At 49.2% G+C, this 18,828-nt stretch overlaps 2 protein-coding genes and 1 long non-coding RNA gene across 9 annotated transcripts in view; 1 reads left to right on the top strand and 2 right to left on the bottom strand.

Annotated features, from left to right (window-relative positions):
- GPR153 (G protein-coupled receptor 153) overlaps positions 1 to 892 on the bottom strand; it is a 134,132-nt gene extending 133,240 nt beyond the window's left edge. For both annotated transcript variants that reach the window (XR_014514203.1, XM_083452137.1), the window contains exon 1: positions 788 to 892. The gene's annotated coding sequence lies outside the window, so the exon portion shown is untranslated. The remainder of the gene's footprint in view (positions 1 to 787) is intronic.
- Positions 893 to 1,167: 275 nt separating this feature from the next.
- LOC310682967 lies at positions 1,168 to 17,485 on the top strand. 3 transcript variants are annotated; one of them, XR_014514216.1, is made up of 4 exons: positions 1,207 to 1,311; positions 2,767 to 3,125; positions 6,667 to 6,973; positions 14,102 to 17,485. It is a non-coding gene; the product is annotated as an uncharacterized lncRNA (long non-coding RNA). The 3 variants fall into 3 exon arrangements; XR_014514217.1 differs by lacking the exon at positions 14,102 to 17,485 and having other exon boundaries at positions 1,168 to 1,311; positions 6,667 to 10,263; XR_014514218.1 differs by lacking the exon at positions 14,102 to 17,485 and having other exon boundaries at positions 6,676 to 7,756.
- ACOT7 (acyl-CoA thioesterase 7) overlaps positions 7,225 to 18,828 on the bottom strand; it is a 63,876-nt gene continuing 52,272 nt past the window's right edge. For all 4 annotated transcript variants that reach the window (XM_083452242.1, XM_083452241.1, XM_083452244.1 and 1 more), the window contains 2 exons: positions 17,495 to 17,679; positions 7,225 to 8,202 (listed from right to left, as the gene is read on the bottom strand). In XM_083452242.1, coding sequence (XP_083308368.1) covers positions 8,098 to 8,202; positions 17,495 to 17,679 — 290 coding nt within the window. In that variant the 3' untranslated portion in view covers positions 7,225 to 8,097. The remainder of the gene's footprint in view (positions 8,203 to 17,494; positions 17,680 to 18,828) is intronic.

The following is an 18,828-nucleotide window of genomic DNA, read 5'->3' as shown; positions in this document are numbered from 1 at the left end:
CCTAAGCCAGTGTCAGCTGAGGAACTGGCTGGTTGGGAGAAGGCTGGAGGGAAATGGGGCAGATGATGCCAATTTTGCAGCCTCAATCAAAGGCGGAAGAGTTACAACAAAATGCAATAGGATTACAGAATCAGGACCAATGCCAGAAATCAGCCCAAATCCACCGGTTTGCAAACAAACAAAAGCCACCACCATCATCTTACATTGAGTACTGCAGGTGAGAGGAGCATGGACTCTGTGGCAGGCCTGGTTCACAGAGTGGGAGGAGGGATGAAGGGAAGACCCTAAAGACCAGCCCTGAAGCAGCTGGATCGTGCAAAGGCCCATCTAGCCCAGCCTCCCACGGGTGAACCAAAAGAGAAAGGCTTCGTCTTGAGAACTAGCAGTAAAGACTAGGAGTCCTTTGCGCGCCTGCTCATCCTCGCCACCCCACCCCTTGTAAAATCTAGACGGAGAAGAAAGAAACTTGCGGTGGTTTGGGAGAGGAGGGGAAAAGGGAGGGGGGAGTCGCATTCCTTGCAGCTTAGATGGCTGGGCTGAAAAGGAGGTCGCTCCCCCCACCGTCTTCGGCTGCAAAGGGGCGAGACCCCACCCTCCACGGCCCCCAAAGAGCGCGCTGCCTTGCGCGCCCCGGGGAAGGCGAGGGGGAAGGGAGTGTCCCCGCAGGGAGGAAGGGGGTGCCGTCCCTACACCACGAGGTGGGAGGTTTGAAGGAACCCCCCCCCCCCACCGGAATCTATATCCCTCTAGTATCTTGGCGCGCCAGTGTCCACGCGGGGCAGCTTACCTGCGAGAGCTCCGTGCTGCAAGCGGGCGCTTCGCTGCTGCCGCTCCTTCTGCCGCCGCCTGCCGCTCGCGCTCTTCGCCGCCGCCGCCTTCGCCGCCTGCCCGGGCTGGGCGGGGGTGGGGCGTGCAAGCGCATGCTTAGACTCCTCTCGCCGCCCCTCCGCTCCGCGCTCGTCCAGGATCGGGCCCGGGGGAGGCGTTGCTGGGGGTGGAGAGCCTTCTGGCCGAGGCGGTTTGGACACGCGGGGAGGGGGGCTGCGTTTCTGTCTCCACCCCAGGGATGGCTCCTTTCCCCTCCCCTATCCGTTCTCTCTTTTAGCCTGGGAGGGGGCGCACTTCCGAGCCGGTTTGTTTTCCCGCCCCCCCCCCCCCGCTCCCACCGGTAGTCCTGGCCGAAGATGGCGATGGCGCACCGGGAGGCGCAGGAGGCTCACTCTGCAGCCCCCATGAATCATCCCACGGCCGAGGAGGAGGCGCACGTCCCCACTTTGCATTAGATGAACTCGGGTCTCAGGAGCAGGCGAGGTACGCGAGCGCCTCTGAGCATCCGCAGAGTGTATCTCTTTGCACTGCTCGGGCCTCCTTGTTTGCATGCGAGGTGCGTGGGCGAGCTAGCGTGCCTCTGACAATATGCAGAGTGCTTTCCCCGGCCACAGCAGTGAGGCTTCATCGAGACCGCTGGGCAGCAGAACTGGATGTAAAATAAGGAAAAACCCCTATCCTTTGTGACGCCCCCTTAGCTCGTGTCTTGAGAAGGCAGTGTGGTTGGGAAGAGGGTTGGGGGGGTGAGATTCCAGGCCCACTGCAGCCCTCACCCCTGGAGGAAGCCTACTCTGAAGACATCTGAGCTGCTAAGAAAAGAATGCCTCTTGGGTGGGTATTGCCCACCCCTGCTGGCTCACTGCCTCCATAAGCGCAAAACTCAAATGTTGGCGACATAAACCATGTACAAATCCAAGCCAGCCAAAACAGCTGACACGGAACAGCACTACCAGAACCCCCAAACTCACCCTTTTCAACAGCTTCCCCCAAAGAAAGCCATTAAGTGTTATTAGACACTGTCTGAAAGGGGGAGCACTTTGTTCACATCACACTACAAAGTGTGTGGCAGGGTACACCTCAATGTGGAGAGAGGGCAAGGAGATGGGGGAAGCCACCAAAAAAGGCTCCATCTCAGATGTGAACAGGAGCCTCAGGGGAAATCTCAAAGGCTGGCCAGGCATTCTCTCCCTGACTTCCTAATTGTGCCAAAGAACCCCTCCAAGACTGAACCAACTTACGGCAGTCCATCAGCCTCTCCCACCAGCATCAAACTCGAGAGATGGCCAAGTGGACCTCAGAGGAAGTCACTCTTCCCACTTGAACACTTCACTAAGCCTAGTCAGAAGCTGGAGGCTCTCTGAGCAGAATTCCCAGAAAGGCACTCTGCAGTGCACATCAGCTGCCAACACATAGGAAGCTGCCTTTTACCAAGTCAGACCCATTGGCCCATCTAGCTTAGTACTGCCTACGCTCACTGGCAGCTGCTCTCCAGGGTTTCAGGCAGGGAGTCTCTCCTGGCCTTACCTAGAGAAGCCATTGGGTAGATGCTTAGTGCTAAGCTGTGGTTCTTCAAGGAAGCAAAACTGAGAGATGCAGGAGCCCTGCCCCTTGCAAAGGAGGGGTGTAAGATTTGGCTTCCCACTTGCTTCCCATGTGGTCGCTTGCAGTTTGTTAACCACATATGGATGCATAGCTAGGAGGTGGTCAGATTCTGGCCAGAATCAAGGCCAGAAAACGGATTTTGGGAATGAGTAGCCATCCTTGGACCTACCTGCTTAATTCGGACTAGGTGTTCTGGTCCAGAGAGTGTTACGCCTCACCATCTCAAAAGTTACACGAGGGAGGCATCCTCTTTTTTGGCAGGGGAAGGGGGAATGTTTTGCCCTGGCAGCCCTGCTTTTGCCCATAAGCCTGAGACGCATTTCTTTCATGTTACAGAAACTTCCCCCTTTTCCTGAAGGGCAGCCCTGACTCATCCTTCAAAATGCATCTTGATGTTTAATTGGAAGTGAAAAGCCAGCGCTGAGCCTCGCTGAGCTGCTGGAGATATGCGGCCGTGTTGCTAGGCTGGCATTCGGCCGAGGGAGGCGCAGGGCAGAGGCTGCGCTCTTGAAGAAGCTGGCCGTGAGGCCATCTGCCTGGGACAGGCACTCTCAAGGAAAAAGACAGAAAAAGGGGGAAAGGGGCCCAGCCCAGATGAGCTTCCTGCCAAAAAATTTTTGGCTGACGCAGCAGACGTGTGGCTTCGAAATCCCATGTGGGACCCCTGCTCAAGTCACCTCAAAACCATATTCCAGGTACGAAAGACACACTTCCCCCCCTAATAATAATAATAATAATAATAAACCAAAATAACCAAAGTAACAGAGCAACTCCTGTATGAGGAAAGGTTGCAGAATTTGGTGGTACTTCTTTTTTAGGACAAAAAGCAAGTAAGAGGCAACATGATGGAAGTTTATAGAATGAAGCATGGCATGGAAAAAGCAGATAAAGAGAAGCTTTTCTCCTTTTCCAAACTCTAGAACTCATGAGCATCCAATGAAGACGAGGGTTAGGAGATTCAGGACAGATAAAAGGAAGCCCTTCACATACTTTAAGGGTTGAACAATGGAACTCACTCCCACAGGATGCAGGGATGGCCACAAAACTGGATAGCTTTAAAACAGGATTAGACAAATTCACGGCAGAGAGAGAGCTACTGATGGCTGCTAGCCATGATGGCCATGCACTCCACTGTTGGAGGCTGCAATGCTTCTGAATACCAGCTGCTAGAAACCACAGGAGCGTACTTCTGTGCTTGGATCCTGCTTGTGGGGTTCCCATAGGCATCTGATTGGCTCTGTGAGAACAGGATGCTGGACTAGATGGGCCATTGGCCTGATCCAGCAAGACTCTTCTTATGTTATTGAAGTGGAGGCATGCAGCATTATCCACCCCCAAACTTTAAACAGAAAAAAGAAGGAGGCTGTGAGCAACATTGGAACGCCGTTTACCAAAGAAAGGTGGCATCCCAAGAAATGATTATTTATTGCATTTATTTCCCACCTTTTCCTCCAAGCAGCTGAAGATGGCTTACACAGATCTCCCCCTCATTGAATCCCTACAACAGCCCTATGAGGTGGGTTAGGCTGAGAGGCAGCAACTGGCCCAAGGTTATCCAACGAGCTTCATGGCCCAGTGGGGATTTGAGCCCTGGTCTCTCCCAGGTCTAGGACGTGGGTGGCGCTGTGGGTAAAAGCCTCAGCGCCTAGGGCTTGCCGATCAAAAGGTCGGCGGTTCGAATCCCCGCGGCGGGGTGCGCTCCCGTTGTTCGGTCCCAGCGCCTGCCAACCTAGCAGTTCGAAAGCACTCCCAGGTGCAAGTAGATAAATAGGGACCCCTTACTAGCGGGAAGGTAAACGGCGTTTCCGTGTGCGGCTCTGGCTCGCCAGAGCAGCTTCGTCACGCTGGCCACGTGACCCGGAAGTGTCTCTGGACAGCGCTGGCCCCCGGCCTCTTGAGTGAGATGGGCGCACAACCCTAGAGTCTGTCAAGACTGGCCCGTACGGGCAGGGGTACCTTTACCTTTACTCTCCCAGGTCTTAGTCTGACATTCTCACCACTATATACTACACTGGCTCTCATGATGACGATGATGAATTACCTTAGAAAAGCTGGTCCCAGGGGTGGCTAATCTCAAACTTACATTTGTTGCTGAACTACAGCCCCATCATCCCTGGTCACCTGCTTTAAAAGATACTGTGGATTCCTGTAGATCAGGAAGGAGCTGGCCTCAGTTTTGTGAGATTCACCTGTTCACCCCTCCTCCAATCCACTGGTATTTTAGAAATTATTACACAAAATTTATACAACTGCTTGATGGTAAACAAAGAAACCTCAATGCAATTTGCAAAGAGAATAAAACAACACAATTATCAGTAAAAAAACCCACTCCGTTAAAATGACTCTTTAAATAATTCAAAGCATAAAATAAACAATAAACTAAAACCAGACTGGAACAGACCTCCAGATTCTACAGGGAGAAGAGGTAATTGGGAAGAGGACCTCCCCATCACTGCAAAGCAACACTTGCCAATGACTTTGTTTGCGTCTCTGTCTGTTTGTCACACACACTCTCCTCTGACCCTGAAGGACTCATCCACCCTCAGGGGAGGTTGCCTCCTGTGTCTCTGCAAGAGGTACTGTTCTGCCTTTGCCTCCACTTTCAAAACCCACATCTTAGCCATTGGGCATTCACACAGAGGCTTGATCTGACCATACGAAGCTGAGAGGCTGCATTTTAAGGAAGAAGTCCAAAGCTTAGCTTCTTTTAGGAATGACGGATGTAGGGCCGGGTGATGCCCTTAGGAAAGAATCCTGTAACAGTTAAACACTGCACGACAGAGACACAGCAGAGGCTCAACACTGAGGGGTGAGGGTTCCTTTCTCCCACCTGTTATCTGCCTGGGTTTTGTCATGACTCATGCGACTGGGAATTGGGGGGGGGGAGAAGGGGAAAGGGAGCGCTAAACAGCTATTTCGCTTAGAAATGTCACTTCTCTCCATGACTAAAGCCACACCGCTGCCCACTCGAGTTGGGGCTATTTATACTCTGCTTAATTGCAAGCTCCCTGATGACAATTCCAGCTCTGAGCAGTGGGGCTGTGGCCGTCTTCTCCCACGCTGATTTGTGGGTGGGGGAGAGAGAGAGAGAACTCCTCAAAAAATGGTAAACGGCTTACATTATAGATACGAACAAATATGCTGCTAGGACCTAGGAACCAGAGCAGGCTTGCCTGCACAGCCTAGGGAAATAATAGGCCTTCTGAACATGTGCAGAGCACCTCTCCATCAGTACAGAGGAAACATAAGCAACGCAGAGCCAAAGGGGGAGGAGGATTGTCTAGGAACGTCAGAACCTGGCTGCTGGTTTTGAGGCAGTGCAAACATCCAAGGGCCAAGGGGTTGGTGTTTGTTTTCAAATTCAAAGTGGAAGCAAGGACAGAATGGCACCTCTTGCAGACACTCGGCAAACAGCCTCCCCTGAGGATGGAGCCCTTCCCAATTACAGTCGTGCCTGGTGTTTATTTCCTAGGCATCCACCAACTCAGATTTCAGTTGTGTTATAGGAATTCTAAGGTCTTATATATAGAGAGAATAAATGTTCATAAATGTACAAGGCAAACACACATGGATTAGTGTCTGAAACAGTGCAGGAGAACAATCCTGAAGCCATTTTGACTCTCCCAAATGGACCTCAAATATTTCTCTGCAAGGAGGAAGGAAATGGGAAAAGCTTTCCAGTTGTCTTTGGACTGTAGGGGCTTACACCTCCCTTTGCAAATACAGCCTGGCAAGTATCTGTTAAGCTGAGCAAACTATCAATATATGTAAGAGATTCAGGAACTAAAGGCAATTTCAAAAGTCTATATAAGAGCTTGCACACCATTGTTCGGGGTTCCTCTCCTCCCTTCCTGCATGGCGGGAGTGGGGGACCCTGCTGCAACCGTTTAATGAAGATCATGCTTAGCAGCTGCTTTGCTTCTCAATATTATCTGGTTGGCCTCTGCTATTTTCTCCTACCTATAGAGAACCTACATAAGGACTCTGTACAGGCTCTTGGATACCCCATAAGGGATAAAGCAGCAGTTTTTTCTTATAACAGTTGGTAAAACTCACATTTCCTGTAACTCCAAGGAAACAGCAGCCTGTTTAACCACAGAAAGAAGCATAGCACCTTTCTCCAGGTACTTTGTTCCTAGCTTGGTCAAGGGACACTTCCACTGACTGCATTGCTCTTATATGATGTGAAACTGTTACGACGGCCCGTAACTTCTTTTCCTTTTCTCCCACTTGCAGGAGTCCAAGCTTCCCTGGAACCAGTTGCGCTGGCCAAGTTGGGCTCATTCCGCACTCAAAATGGTGGCAGGTCTTCCCTTTCCACTTCCTGGCTTACTTCCATGGTGTTTGTTTGTGTTTGTTTGTTTGTTTCAATATTTATATACTGCTATGGGAAAAGACTCCTGCTTGCAGGAGCTGCTGGCAGTCAGTGCAGACAACACTGAGCAAGATGGACTGATGGTCTGATTCAGCATAAGGCAGCTTCCTGTATTTCTACGGAGTCCAAGCCTGCTAGATGTTCCATCAGCTGTGCAAACGTCTACAGGTAACTCGCAATTTGCACACATTTAACTTGTACGCACCTGGTAAATTTAAGAAGAAGAAAATTAAAAGGGGGTGGGCGCCCAGGAAAAAAAAAACTTTGGCAATCCCATTCACCATTGCACCCTGTGTGTTTTGACTGTTCGGAATTTTGGCTTTGCACGCTATCCCCAGAATGTAGTCCCCTGTGTAAGTTGAGAGTCGCCTGCATATTCTACCTGCCCAAAGCAATTTAACAGAAACCCATCACTGAAGTAAAGGCATAGAGTCTTTATTCACAATAGTCATTGAATAAATTAGGCATACATATACATATACATATGTATAGTCAAGAGGAATGGAACAGGACGAAGAGAGACTGCCAGATAACAATACAGAGAACAGTGTTGTTTTTTAGGCTTGTGACTATCATGAAGCAGCTTTTGGTGTTTGCTGAGGGGAAGGGAAGGGTGTGAAACAAGAGCATAACAAAGACACAAGGCCCTGGAAAAAAATTCTGTGCTAATGGCCCCATCATTCTTCCGAGAGAATGCTAGTGTCTTTTTTGGGGGTGAGGAGAGCAGCCCCCTTAAGTGCAACGATAGTCCTTGTGTTGCCCCAGCCAGGTGTTCAGTTCGTCTGCATGTAGCAAGGGTAGCCTGCCCAACAATCCTGGTGTCCTCCAGATGTTTTGGACTACAAGCTACATCAGTCTTGGAAGCCCAAGACATCTGGAGGGCATTAGGCTAGGGGAGGCTGGCCAGGATTTTTCAAGGCAAACCCCACCCCATCCCCGCAAAAAATGAAACCTTGTTAAAATACAGTAGCCCTCCTAGGTGGAGCAGCCTTCAAAATAATGAAGCTCCGTAACTCCCCAAGCAGGATTACCACCCCCAATCCCTTGTCCCGAAGCCCCCCACCCCACCTTTCCAAGGGCATCCCTGGCCGCCTAGCATGGCCTCTAATGTGCCAGTTGGACTATCTACGACAAGTACAGATATAACAGAATGGTGGCTTTCTCTGGGGTGCCACGAGGGCTCTATGTGCTACCGGTCAGGTTCTGCTATTGAAATGCCCAAAGTGAAGATTTCTGAGTGGATGTGCTGATGGTGGCTCTCTCCTCCCGGAAGGGGCTCCAGCTGAGATTGGTCATTGCTGAGTGAGCGGCTGAGTCTGTGCCTGGCGCTTGGCTTTGGTCTGGAGGTAGCGGCCTTTCCCCTCCTCAAAACGCCTCTTCTCATCTTCTGTTTCTACCTGCCGAGCAAAGACAGAACAGGTGTGGGCACGGTCGAGGTTGGATTAAGCTGGTCCTGGAACCCAAAGAACATGAGGGACAGGCAGGGTTTTCCCAGCCACTTATTTCACTGTGTTTTAAATCTTTGACAAAAGCGGTTCTCGTTGTATTCTTACAACCACTCATCCTTACGTTGGCTGGCTAGGTTAAGGGGAGGATCTTCCCTAGAGACATCAGCACAGACAGGAAACATCTGTCAGTCCTCATCAACAGCTGCAGAAAACCAAGGGGGTACCCTGGGATCCACATTTCAAAATGTGAAGGGCACATTTGCAGGTGGGTGTTTTGCAAGGGATGCCCTCCAGATCCTTGAAGCTCTCTCATTCCCTTCAGCTCCCTTGTAGGTCTCTTGTGCCTCTTTGGTTCTCCTTGTAGTTTTAGCAGCAAAGAAAGATGCTAAAAGGAAGGGATGATGGCTCAGTGGTAAAGCACCTGCTTTGCACAGGAAGTCCCAGATTCAATCCCCAGCAGCACCAGGTAGGGCTGGAAGAGATCTCTACCTGAAACCCCAAAGAACCATTGCTGCCGGTCAGTCTAGACTATACTGAGCTAGGTAGACAGAACATTATAAGGCAATACCTGATGTTCCTAGGGCTCTGATCATTTCATCTCCCAGCCCTTGTTTCTGGGTACCAACAGAGCTGCTCATGTGGGGTTGCTCCCTGGGGTCTCCAGGCTCTGCTCCTTTCCATCTCAAACCCCTGTTCACCATGGCTGGGGGTGGGGTCACTCATACCCACAGTGAGGGATGCAAAGGAGTGTCATTTCTGTTTTGCTACCACCAGGGGATGTGGGTCGTGCTGTGGGTTAAACCACAGAGGCTAGGACTTGCCGATCAGAAGCGACGGGGTGAGCTCCCGTTGCTCAGTCCCTGCTCCTGCCAACCTAGCAGTTCAAAAGCACGTCAAAGTGCAAGTAGATAAATAGGTACCGCTCCGGCGGGAAGGTAAACGCGAGTCAGCCATGACTGGACCCAATGGTCAGGGGTCCCTTTACCTTTACCTTACCACCAGTGGCATGCTGTTGCCCCTGCCTTGCCCCAACCCTCTGCTAGGGTGGTGGCAGCATTGTTTTTGCTGCTACTTGGATGTATTGTATTTTATTTTGTTTCAGTGTTTATTAAGATGAAATGTTTGCTTGCCATATTGATATTAGCATGACTTTTCATTTAAATTGTATTCTGTTTTGCAACTGTTCATGCATTATCTTGAAATGTTGTTAGATTTTATTCTGCATGTCTCTCTGCCACATGTTGTTGTCAACTGCTTTGAGCACGATCCCACCATGGAAAAGCGTCATACATATAAATTCATGGTGATGATAATGATACAGCTTGAATTTCACAAAAGCTCTTTTTTTTTTTTTTTTGCTTGTTTGCTGTGGCCAAATTTACATGCAATTAATTTGTGATATTGCTACGTGATTCCACATCATTTGTGTCACTTTGGGGAGGGGGGAGTGGCAAAAAAGTGACAACAGTGAGTACACAATCACATTTGCCTGCCTGAACTCTGTTCCTGTTTGAATCCACATAATTTCAGGTACTGTTTCCCATTCTGATGAAATTCCACAACATCCATACCTCCCACAAACCCTGCTTCATTTCATATACCTAAACATCACACACTAGTCACTGAATCACACTGCCTCGCGGACCAGCAACAAGTCCACCACTGTAGATGCAAGGCAGAAGGAAAATGCTCAGCTGCAATCATATTTGCTGTGGTTCCTGCATTGCAGGGAGTTGGAATGGGAGATCCCTTGGGTCCCTTCCAACTCCACAAGTCTATGATCTGCTCTGTGCCAGCTGGTCATTATACAAAGAACTGAAATTGTCCCCGAGTGTGATCCTCCTGCTTCCCTCTCTGTCCATTTTCCCTTGTGTTTTTTGAAAATTGTAAGCCTGAGTGGGCAGGGTCTGTCTTGTTTTAGTTGACTGTATGTAAGCCAATCCGGGAGCCTTTTTAGCTAAAGAGTGGGGGCCCAAGTGCTCCAAATCAATAAAACAAGAATCTGCTTGATTTGCACACTCTCCCCCAATAGAATATTTGAGCCAGCACAGAATCTGTGGGGACTGAAGGGGTGGGGGCAAAGAGGGACAAAGGATCGAGCTCTGGCCTTGGCTTCGGCAAGCCCTTGGTTTTCCGATCCCCCGTTGTACATCAGAGACAAGGACATTCCTGGCACACCTGCCAAATGATGTGTCAATCCCATATGCAGGGACGTGTTTTACACGCAGAGGACTTGTGGCTGAACCCAGGTACTTAATCACTTGTAAAAAGGCACACGCCAGGTGGCTGGCAGGCTCCTTGGTGGTTTTGTCAGAGGCAGCCGGGGGATGTTTCTGGATCACAGTGGTTATTATGCACCAGCCTGGCAGGACGATTCCCCCAGGAAGAGTGGTGGCGCTAATGAATCACTCCCTTCCAACCGAAGTCCTCTGTGTTTATCTGCTGCCAAGTAGTGTAACATTATCTTCCACCTGGAAGGGAAGATCTTTGGCCCTGCATTGCTGGATAAGTCCCTTGCCCCCCCCCCCCAAATATACATATTTCACTCAGGAGCTTCCAAGAGGCACCTGGTTGGCCACACAGCAAAGCCAGAGCTGGAACAGATGGGCTTTTATTTTATTTATTGCATTTATATCCCACCTCTTCCTCCATGGAGCTCAAGGTGGTGCCACGTGGTTCTCCCCCTGCTCATTTAATCCCCGTGACAACCCTGCGAGGTAGGCTGAGAGGTGGCAACTGGCCCAAGGCCACCCAGCGAGCTTCATGGCCGAGCAGCAGATTTGAACTCTGGTCTCTCCTGGGTCCTAGCCCGACACTCTAACCACTACACCACACTGGCTCTTGCAGTATCCAACTGCAGGGCTTTCCCAAGCCTCCTTCCCAAACTTGTCCACCTTTTAGCTCGATTGCTCTTCCTCCTCTGCCCCTTTCGCCCTGAGGGGCCTCTCATCCTGGTGGTGAGGAACATTGTGATTCTCAGAGGATTTCCTTCCCCCCTTATGGAAACCATGCAAACCTGCAGGAATCACTCACTTTGGGGAACTTGAGCACACTGTTTTAGAATGCTAACACTTAACAGTTAATTCAGCCAGCACTACAGAATCTTCAGCTGAACTCTGTGACGTTATCTTAGCTGTCTTCCCCAACCTAGCTGATGCCTCCCTCCGGTGTTTTGGACCCCAACTGCCATCCACCCCAGCCAGCATGGCTCGCACTGATGGGATCTGTAGCCCAAAAACAACTGTGGGGTGGCAGCACCAGGCTCAGGAAGGCTGAACTTGGATTCAAGCCACACATTAATGGAAAGTGTGTGTCGCTTTCTAGTTTTGTCATTGAAGCCTGTGATACAGAGCAGAGCCCTGGTGGTGTCGGTGCTGCTTAATCCCTTTCCCTGAAGAGCAATTCCCCACTTGATATAAGAACATGAGAAGAACTTGCTGGGATATCCCAGTGGCCCATCCAGCCCAGCCTCCTGTTCAAGCACCTCCACAGATGACAGTCTCCTGCCACTACTTTATTTCAAGAACTTCCTGTTGCTGGTCTTAATGCTTTTAGCAACATCCCCCCCCCCCATTCCCCTTTTAGCATCCCTTGCTGTCTGCTTGCACTTCTTTTGCCAAAGTTCTCTTCCATTTGGACAAGACTTCTGCTTTTTGAAGGAAGCCTCCTTGCCTCTAATAGATCCTTTGACTCTGCCCATTAACCACACCGGCATCCTCTTGCGCTTGTGGTACCTTTCCTGATCTGCATTACACACTCCTTTCTACCAATCTCCTCGTTCTGAGGACTTCTTTGAAATCGAAAATGACAGTGCTGGATTGTCTTGGTAATTGACTATTTACATGGATATTTAATTTAATAGTACTATGGTCACTGTGCTCACAATTGGCTCAACAAACAACACTGCTATAGGCACCTGCAAGGTTGAGGGCGGGGCTGCGATAAGAGCTTGGAGGGGCAGGAAAAGGTCCACCAGCCCCCTCCTGGAATTTGCAGCTTCTTGGGACTGCTTTCCATCAACAAAGGCTGGAGTAAGTTCCATGCAACTGTGTCTAATATGAACCTTGGCCTGCATTATGTCTTCCCAGCATCATAAAGTAAGCCCACTTTCAGAGTATTACAGGTGGGTGGGTGGGTGGGTGGTCACCCAGCAAGGGACATTTGAACCTGGGATTTCCTGGTAATCCAGCCTCATAGGGCACAATTCAGCAGCAGCACTCCTCCCTCTGCCCCCTGCCGAAATGACCCAGTTAAAATGCAGAACGGCCACACAGCTTGAAGAACTCCTGCCAGCTTTGCCCCATGCCTGCCAAGTCTCTCCACCCACCCCCAAAGGAGACCAAACTAAAAAAAGTCACCACAGCCCCTTGCATTGCAACTGCCTGGAGGCCGTTCCTCTCCCCACCCCCAGAAGACCCAGAGTTGACCCAGAGAGAGCATATTTTAAGATGGAAAAATTGCAGGAACTACCCCCCATAAGCGACTGCAGCTAAAATTCTGACACACCCAACCATCCCCTGCAGAAGTAAACTCAAGCCAGCATTCCTCCAACACAATTGGTGGTTAATCAGAGCCAGGCCTCAAAGCTCAGCCCTGGAATTCGGAAGAGGATCCTTCCCTTTATTTACCACCACTGCCTCCTGCTGAGATTATACCTATTGAAGCCAAACAACCCTGGGGGACAGGAGTGGGGCTGACCCAAAGTCAGCTAGCAAACCTGGGCCTGTCCTCTTCCTATTTCAAGTTGTCGTTCAATCCTTCAAGATTGCCTTTTGGGATTAGGGGCTGGAAGCATGGCTCTGCAGCTGAGCTGGTTGGGAGCATGAGGTCCCAGGTCCAACTTTGCCTCCCCCCTCCCAAGTTTAGAGATGTGCTTGTTCAGCTTAGATTTCAAACCACGCCTGTGGAATCGCTGACCGGCAAATTCTTAACAGGCCAACCAACTTTGTGAGTGTGGATCAGGCCAGACCCCCATTCTGGCAGCTCCAACATCTGGAGGGTGCAACTTTGTCTACCCCTGGGCTAGAAAATGGAATGGTCTGGGTGGCTGGGCTGATGTTGGATCAAGGGAGGGAGCCTGCACTGTGTCAGTCTTGAAGCGGAATGTGGGAGGAGACAGACAGGCACTCATATTAATACTGAAACTGATGATGTGCTAAATTTCATAACCTCACAGTTTGCCTAACAATTTCCTAGCAAGATAGGCCAATATTATTCATGAGACGGGGTGACAGCTGCTAATTTAGACATCAAAACAGTCTTAAATATTAAAGGGAATCAGACAATTCTAGAGAGGGAGATCGATAAATGACTGTTGGGTTCAGAGACCACAGAATATCCGATGCTGTGGAGGGCGGGAGAGACAGCTGTTGCCTTCATATCCTGCTTCCTGGTCTTTCCAGAGGCATCTGAGTTGCTAATAGCTGGGAGCAGAAATCCACACCAGAGGGGCTTTTGCATGGCGTTCTAGGGAGCTCATGGGCAAGGCAAGAGTTGAACTAGGGGGCTCAGTCTCTCAGCCAAAGGTAGCTTTGGAACCCTGCCCCAAGGGACAAGGAATTGGCTACACGGGCCATGAAGTCATCCTTTGGACACCTACATTCTAGGACTCAACATTTAATTTTCCTCTCAGGACTCGCTGCCCTCAAACAGGCCCACCAGCAGTATGTGGGCACAGCAGATTAATGGAAGATCTGGATTCTCATTAACTAGGTGTCAGTGCAGCTGAACCTCTGGTTAGAAGTGGTGGTGATGGGAAATAGTCTTAGGAAACTCCCTGTGCTCAGGAGTTTGGGCTAGATGACCTTTGGGGTCCCTTCCAGCTCTAAAATTCTATGATTCTCTACAGCCTGAGGCAGTTCTGCTTCGCAGAAGCACTGAGCAGCAAGCAGGAGGAGCCTGGTTTGGTTTGGCAATGCGAAGCAGCCCTCGATGTGCCCCCTGGATGCCACAGCAGCGGGGAGCCTGGGATGAGAGACCTTCGCCTGGAAACTGCACAGCGGACCAGCCTCAAAGACAAACACATCAGTTCAAGGAACTCGGAACACTGCAATCCAAGAAGATTAGCATCTCCGCATTGCTCAGCATGGGGTGGGGAGCCCGCTTGCCAGAAATTTAATTCTGGCTCGAGGGAATACAGCGGCTTAGAGCAGAGGCAGAACAGAACCCTGGAAAACATTGACATACAGTGAAGCCCCCTTCCTCCTCCATTGCATCCATCCAGCCCCAGCTTTGTCCACTCTGACTGGCAGCAGCTCTCCAAGGCCCCAGAGAGAGAGAGAGAGAGAGAGAGAGAGAGAGAGAGAGTCCTTCCCAGCTGTTCTATTGCAGGTGTCAGGGATATAACTTGAAGCCTTAGCCGTGTCAGCCAGGCCCTCTTCGCTTCTAACTTCCGGGACTTACTGAAGACTTTATTCCAGCTGGCATTTTAACTGAGGTCTGATTTTATAGTTTTAACCTGATTTTTAACCTTTTCTGTATTTCTGTATTATAATTTTTGCACGCCGCCCAGAGATGTTTGTACTTAAGCAGTATGTAAAGTGTTTAAATAAATAATGGCTTTAGGGAAACACAACACAATGCTAGCCAGGGAGTTGTGTCTTTCAGTTTGGCTGCTGCTGGAAGCTGGAGAGAGAAGAGATAGGCCTGCTCTGTGCTGGAGGGACCTAAAGATGTGACTTGGGGTTCCCCTAGAACCCTAATAGGGAAGAAGCAAGATATGTTGGGGTGTTAATGCTCCCATTGGGGCTCCTATGGAAAATAAATGCTTTACCAGCTGGTTGATAACATACTTTCAGCTGCCTTGCTATGCAATTGTTGTGGCCATTTTAAGATGTTTTACTGTTATTCCTCTTGTTGATGTAAGCTGTGGCTTGGAACATGGTGTGTAAGACTGGCAAATAAATATATAAATTTTAGGCTACATCAACAATCTACTCTGCCCTGATCATACCCCACCTAGAGCCCTGTGTCCACTTCTGAGCACCACAGTTGCAGAGGGATACTGACAAGCTGGAAGGTGTGTAGAGAGGCCAACCAAGATGATCAGGGGTCTAGAAAGCAAGCCTGATGAGGAACAGTTGAGGGAGCTAGGTATGTTTAGCCTGGAGAAGAGGAGACTGAGAGGTGATATGATAGCCATCTTCAAATATTTAAAGGGCTGCCACATGGAAGATGGAGCAGGCCTGTTTTCTGCTGCTCTAGAGGGCAGGACCCAAATCAATGGATCCAAATTACAAGAGAGTCCGACTAAACATTAGGAAGAACTCTCTGATGGTAAGAGCTGTTTGACAGTGGAAAGGACTTGCTCGGAAGGTGGTGGTCTCTCCTTCATTGGAGGATTTTAAACAGAGGTTGGATGGCCATCTGTCAGGGATACTTTAACTGTGATTCCTCAATTGCTGGGGGTTGGGCTAGATGACCCTTGTGGTTCCTTCCAGCGCTGTGATTCTATGAACTACACAAGAAATAAATCAAAGCCTTGGCCCCGCCAACAGCCTTACAAGAATGGAAAGTTACATGAAGTGGAGCTGAGCTGACTTTAAATTCCATGAAGGCAACAACAAGCTCCAGAAATAAAGAAGTGAAGCACATTTGGGGGGGATGTCCCCCCCATTTAATAGCACCAAGAAATTTAAGTGGGGTGTATCTGTGTGTTTCGTTTAATGTTAAGAACAAATTATATAAACACTACTCCGATAGCAAAACCAAGCCGAGTCGACTAAATGCTTTGAAACACCGGGGGGCCGAGGGAGAGTTGAGTGCCGTTGGAAATCAACAAGGCATAACATATTAATCGAGGAACAACTCTCTCACTCAGCTGTTTCTGAGCGGCTGAGTGAAGACAGCTAAAAATAGGCAATAAAAGGGAAGCAGGACTGACAATAGTGGGTAGGAAAAGTAAGCCAGGAAGACTTTTTTGGGGAGGAGGAACGTTCAAACATCGATAGAAGCTGGAGGCCGTTTGGCTCCAAATTCTGCATCAATCCTACCTTAATGCTTATAATTAAAAAATATTTCAAGAGACAGTAATGGGACAAACACTGTAGAAATGGTTAGGTGTTTTCTTATCATGGGTTTTAAGGGGACTCTTCGGAGACACTAAGGATGGACAGAGAAAAATATACAGGGTTGCCAGCCCTGTATGTTCAGCATGGAGGCATGTGTATGAGTGGGATAAATGATGGTGGTCCAGCGGAGAAGCGGGTAGGGTGTTTAACCCTTTCTCAGCTGATTCTCACCCACAAATGCTCCACCAGCCCACTTTTTTAAGAATGCCCTCCTCCCTGTCTAAGCCAGGCTCTGACTGGAAAGAGATATAAACTCAGTGGAGGGGAAAGCAATCAAGAGGTGGAGATGCGGCAACTGTTGGGAAGAATTGATGGGCCCAGGAGAGATTATGTACGCCTCCTTCCCTAGAAATGCCCCTTCTGCCCTCATATTTGTGTTAGGTTGGCAGAAGTAGGTATGGGAAGTTACACTTGCTTAGGGAGCAACATGCAGTTATGGTAAAGGACTGGAGAAATAATTATAGAGACATGAAAATCGTTTGAGGGGGGCATCTCTCTCTCTTTCTCTCTCACACACATCTTTTTTGTTCAACTGCTTTCTCTAGCCAAATAGGTTTGGCAGGTTGCTTTAAAAATAAAACAAAAAACCACAAAAACCTGTCAAGCCCATTTGGTCAAGGGCAAAACCAAGATGAACCCCCCCCCCCAATACACACACCATGAGCAGTAGATCTCTCTTTCAAACCACTTTCAGCTCTCTGGAAAAAAAAAAAGTGTCTTCAGCCTAATTTAAGCAGCTTCTTCTCTCTCTTTTTTCCATGCTGAATTAAGAGAACAAGATTTTGCTGGACGGAACACAAAAAAGCCCCAGGGACATTGCATAAAGAGCTCAACTGCGTAAGACACATCATCTCTGACAAACGAGAAACTTGAATCCATGTGACCTCTCCACCCTGGAAGCAGAGAGGGAAAACACAACCCTGGAGGGCGTTCACAATGCTGCGTGTTTTGTTTAAACAATACATTGAAATGCAGCTGGAAACGGCTAAGCAGGAGGGTTCTGTGTTTGCTTTCAAACGCTTCTCACCAACAGCGGGAGTGCAGAGTCTCCCAGGATGCTTAACATCTCTGAAGTCATCTAGGAACATGTGCCAGAATGGGGGGCGGGGAGAGAGAAGAGAAGGACTCGTAGCCAAGTTCTGCAGGACCAAAAGATGGGAGGGGGGACTTACCACCAGCTGTGGGACAGGGAGCGGCCTCCCCTCCTTGCTTAGGGACACATAGGTGAAGAATGCACTGACAGCCCGATACCGCTCCTGAGACTCGTCCACAAAGGGGTCAGCATCCACAAAGACCTCAATCTCCATGGACTTATTGCTCGTGAAGGTCATGCGCCCAGAAATTGTGATCACGCTGCCTGCAAGACACAGAGGAGTTCATCAAGCTTGGCCCACAGTAGTTCATGCCTGGGTTACCTTCAAGACTGGGTTACTGCAGCGGACTCTATGTGGGGCTTCCCTTGCATCAGATTCAGAAGCTGCAGTTCGTGCAGAATTCAGAGGCACAATTGCTGACGGAAGTAAAGACTTGTCCGCACCTCTGCTCAGAGATCTGCACTGTTTGCAGATTTGCTCCCGGGCTAAGTTCAAGGTGTTAGTATTGGGATAATAAGCCCTGAATAACGTGGGACCAGTCTACACCTGCGAGATTGTCTTACCCTATATATACTCATTCGACTGCTTCGATCTACAGAACTAGCATTGTTAGGAGCATCACCTGTTCCGCTTTTGTAAGAAATCAATCTTTTGGCATGGCAGCACATGCACTTTGGAATTCCTAACCTATTGACACCAGGCAGGCAGTTTCACTGTACTCATTTTGGTGCCTGCTAAAAGCTTTTTGGTTTAGACAAGTCTACCCAGATATTTAGAATGCAGATGTCTTTTTAGTTTGTTGCTAGTTTTTATTTTTTTAAAAACATGTTATTGCCTTTACTAATAATCTAGTTGTTTTATTCTTTTTGTAAACCTTTTTATTCGCTACAATCATGCAGTATATAAATTTTATGAAATCGACCAGGTTCTCCAACAGAAGGCAGAAAGGGCAGGTGAGGGGCCAGAATGCCAAGCAGCACTTTTGATGCAGGGAATCACACAAGGTGAGCTCAGGGAGTCTCTCTTATGGCACCACATGTGGGTTCATAGAGGTCAAGCAGCTCCCTTTTAAATAGCAGGGTCCCGAGGAGGAATTCCATGTTTCTTGAGTGTTTAGGTCCTATAAGAACATCGGAAGAGTCTGCTGGATCAGGCCAAAGGGGGTCCATCTAGTCCAGCATCCTGTTTTCACAGTGGCCGACCAGATGCCTGATTAGGAAACTCACAAGCAGCATCTGAATGAAAGAGTCCTCTTCCCTTCTTTGGCTTCCAGCAACCAGCATCAGGTGCCTTGCCGCCTCTGACTGTGGAGGAAGAGAATAGCCATTGTGGCTGGCAGCCATTGCGAGCCGTCTCTTCCACACCAGGCTTTGTCTGTTCAAAGCAAGTCTTTTACCAAGGGTAAAATCAGT

This window comes from Podarcis tiliguerta (genome assembly GCF_965153285.1).
Source record: "Podarcis tiliguerta genome assembly, chromosome: 8".
In the NCBI taxonomy this organism is placed as follows: Eukaryota; Metazoa; Chordata; class Lepidosauria; order Squamata; family Lacertidae; genus Podarcis; species Podarcis tiliguerta.
The sequence above is the reverse complement of the archived record's forward strand: the minus strand, read 5'-3'. Positions and strand labels throughout refer to the sequence as shown.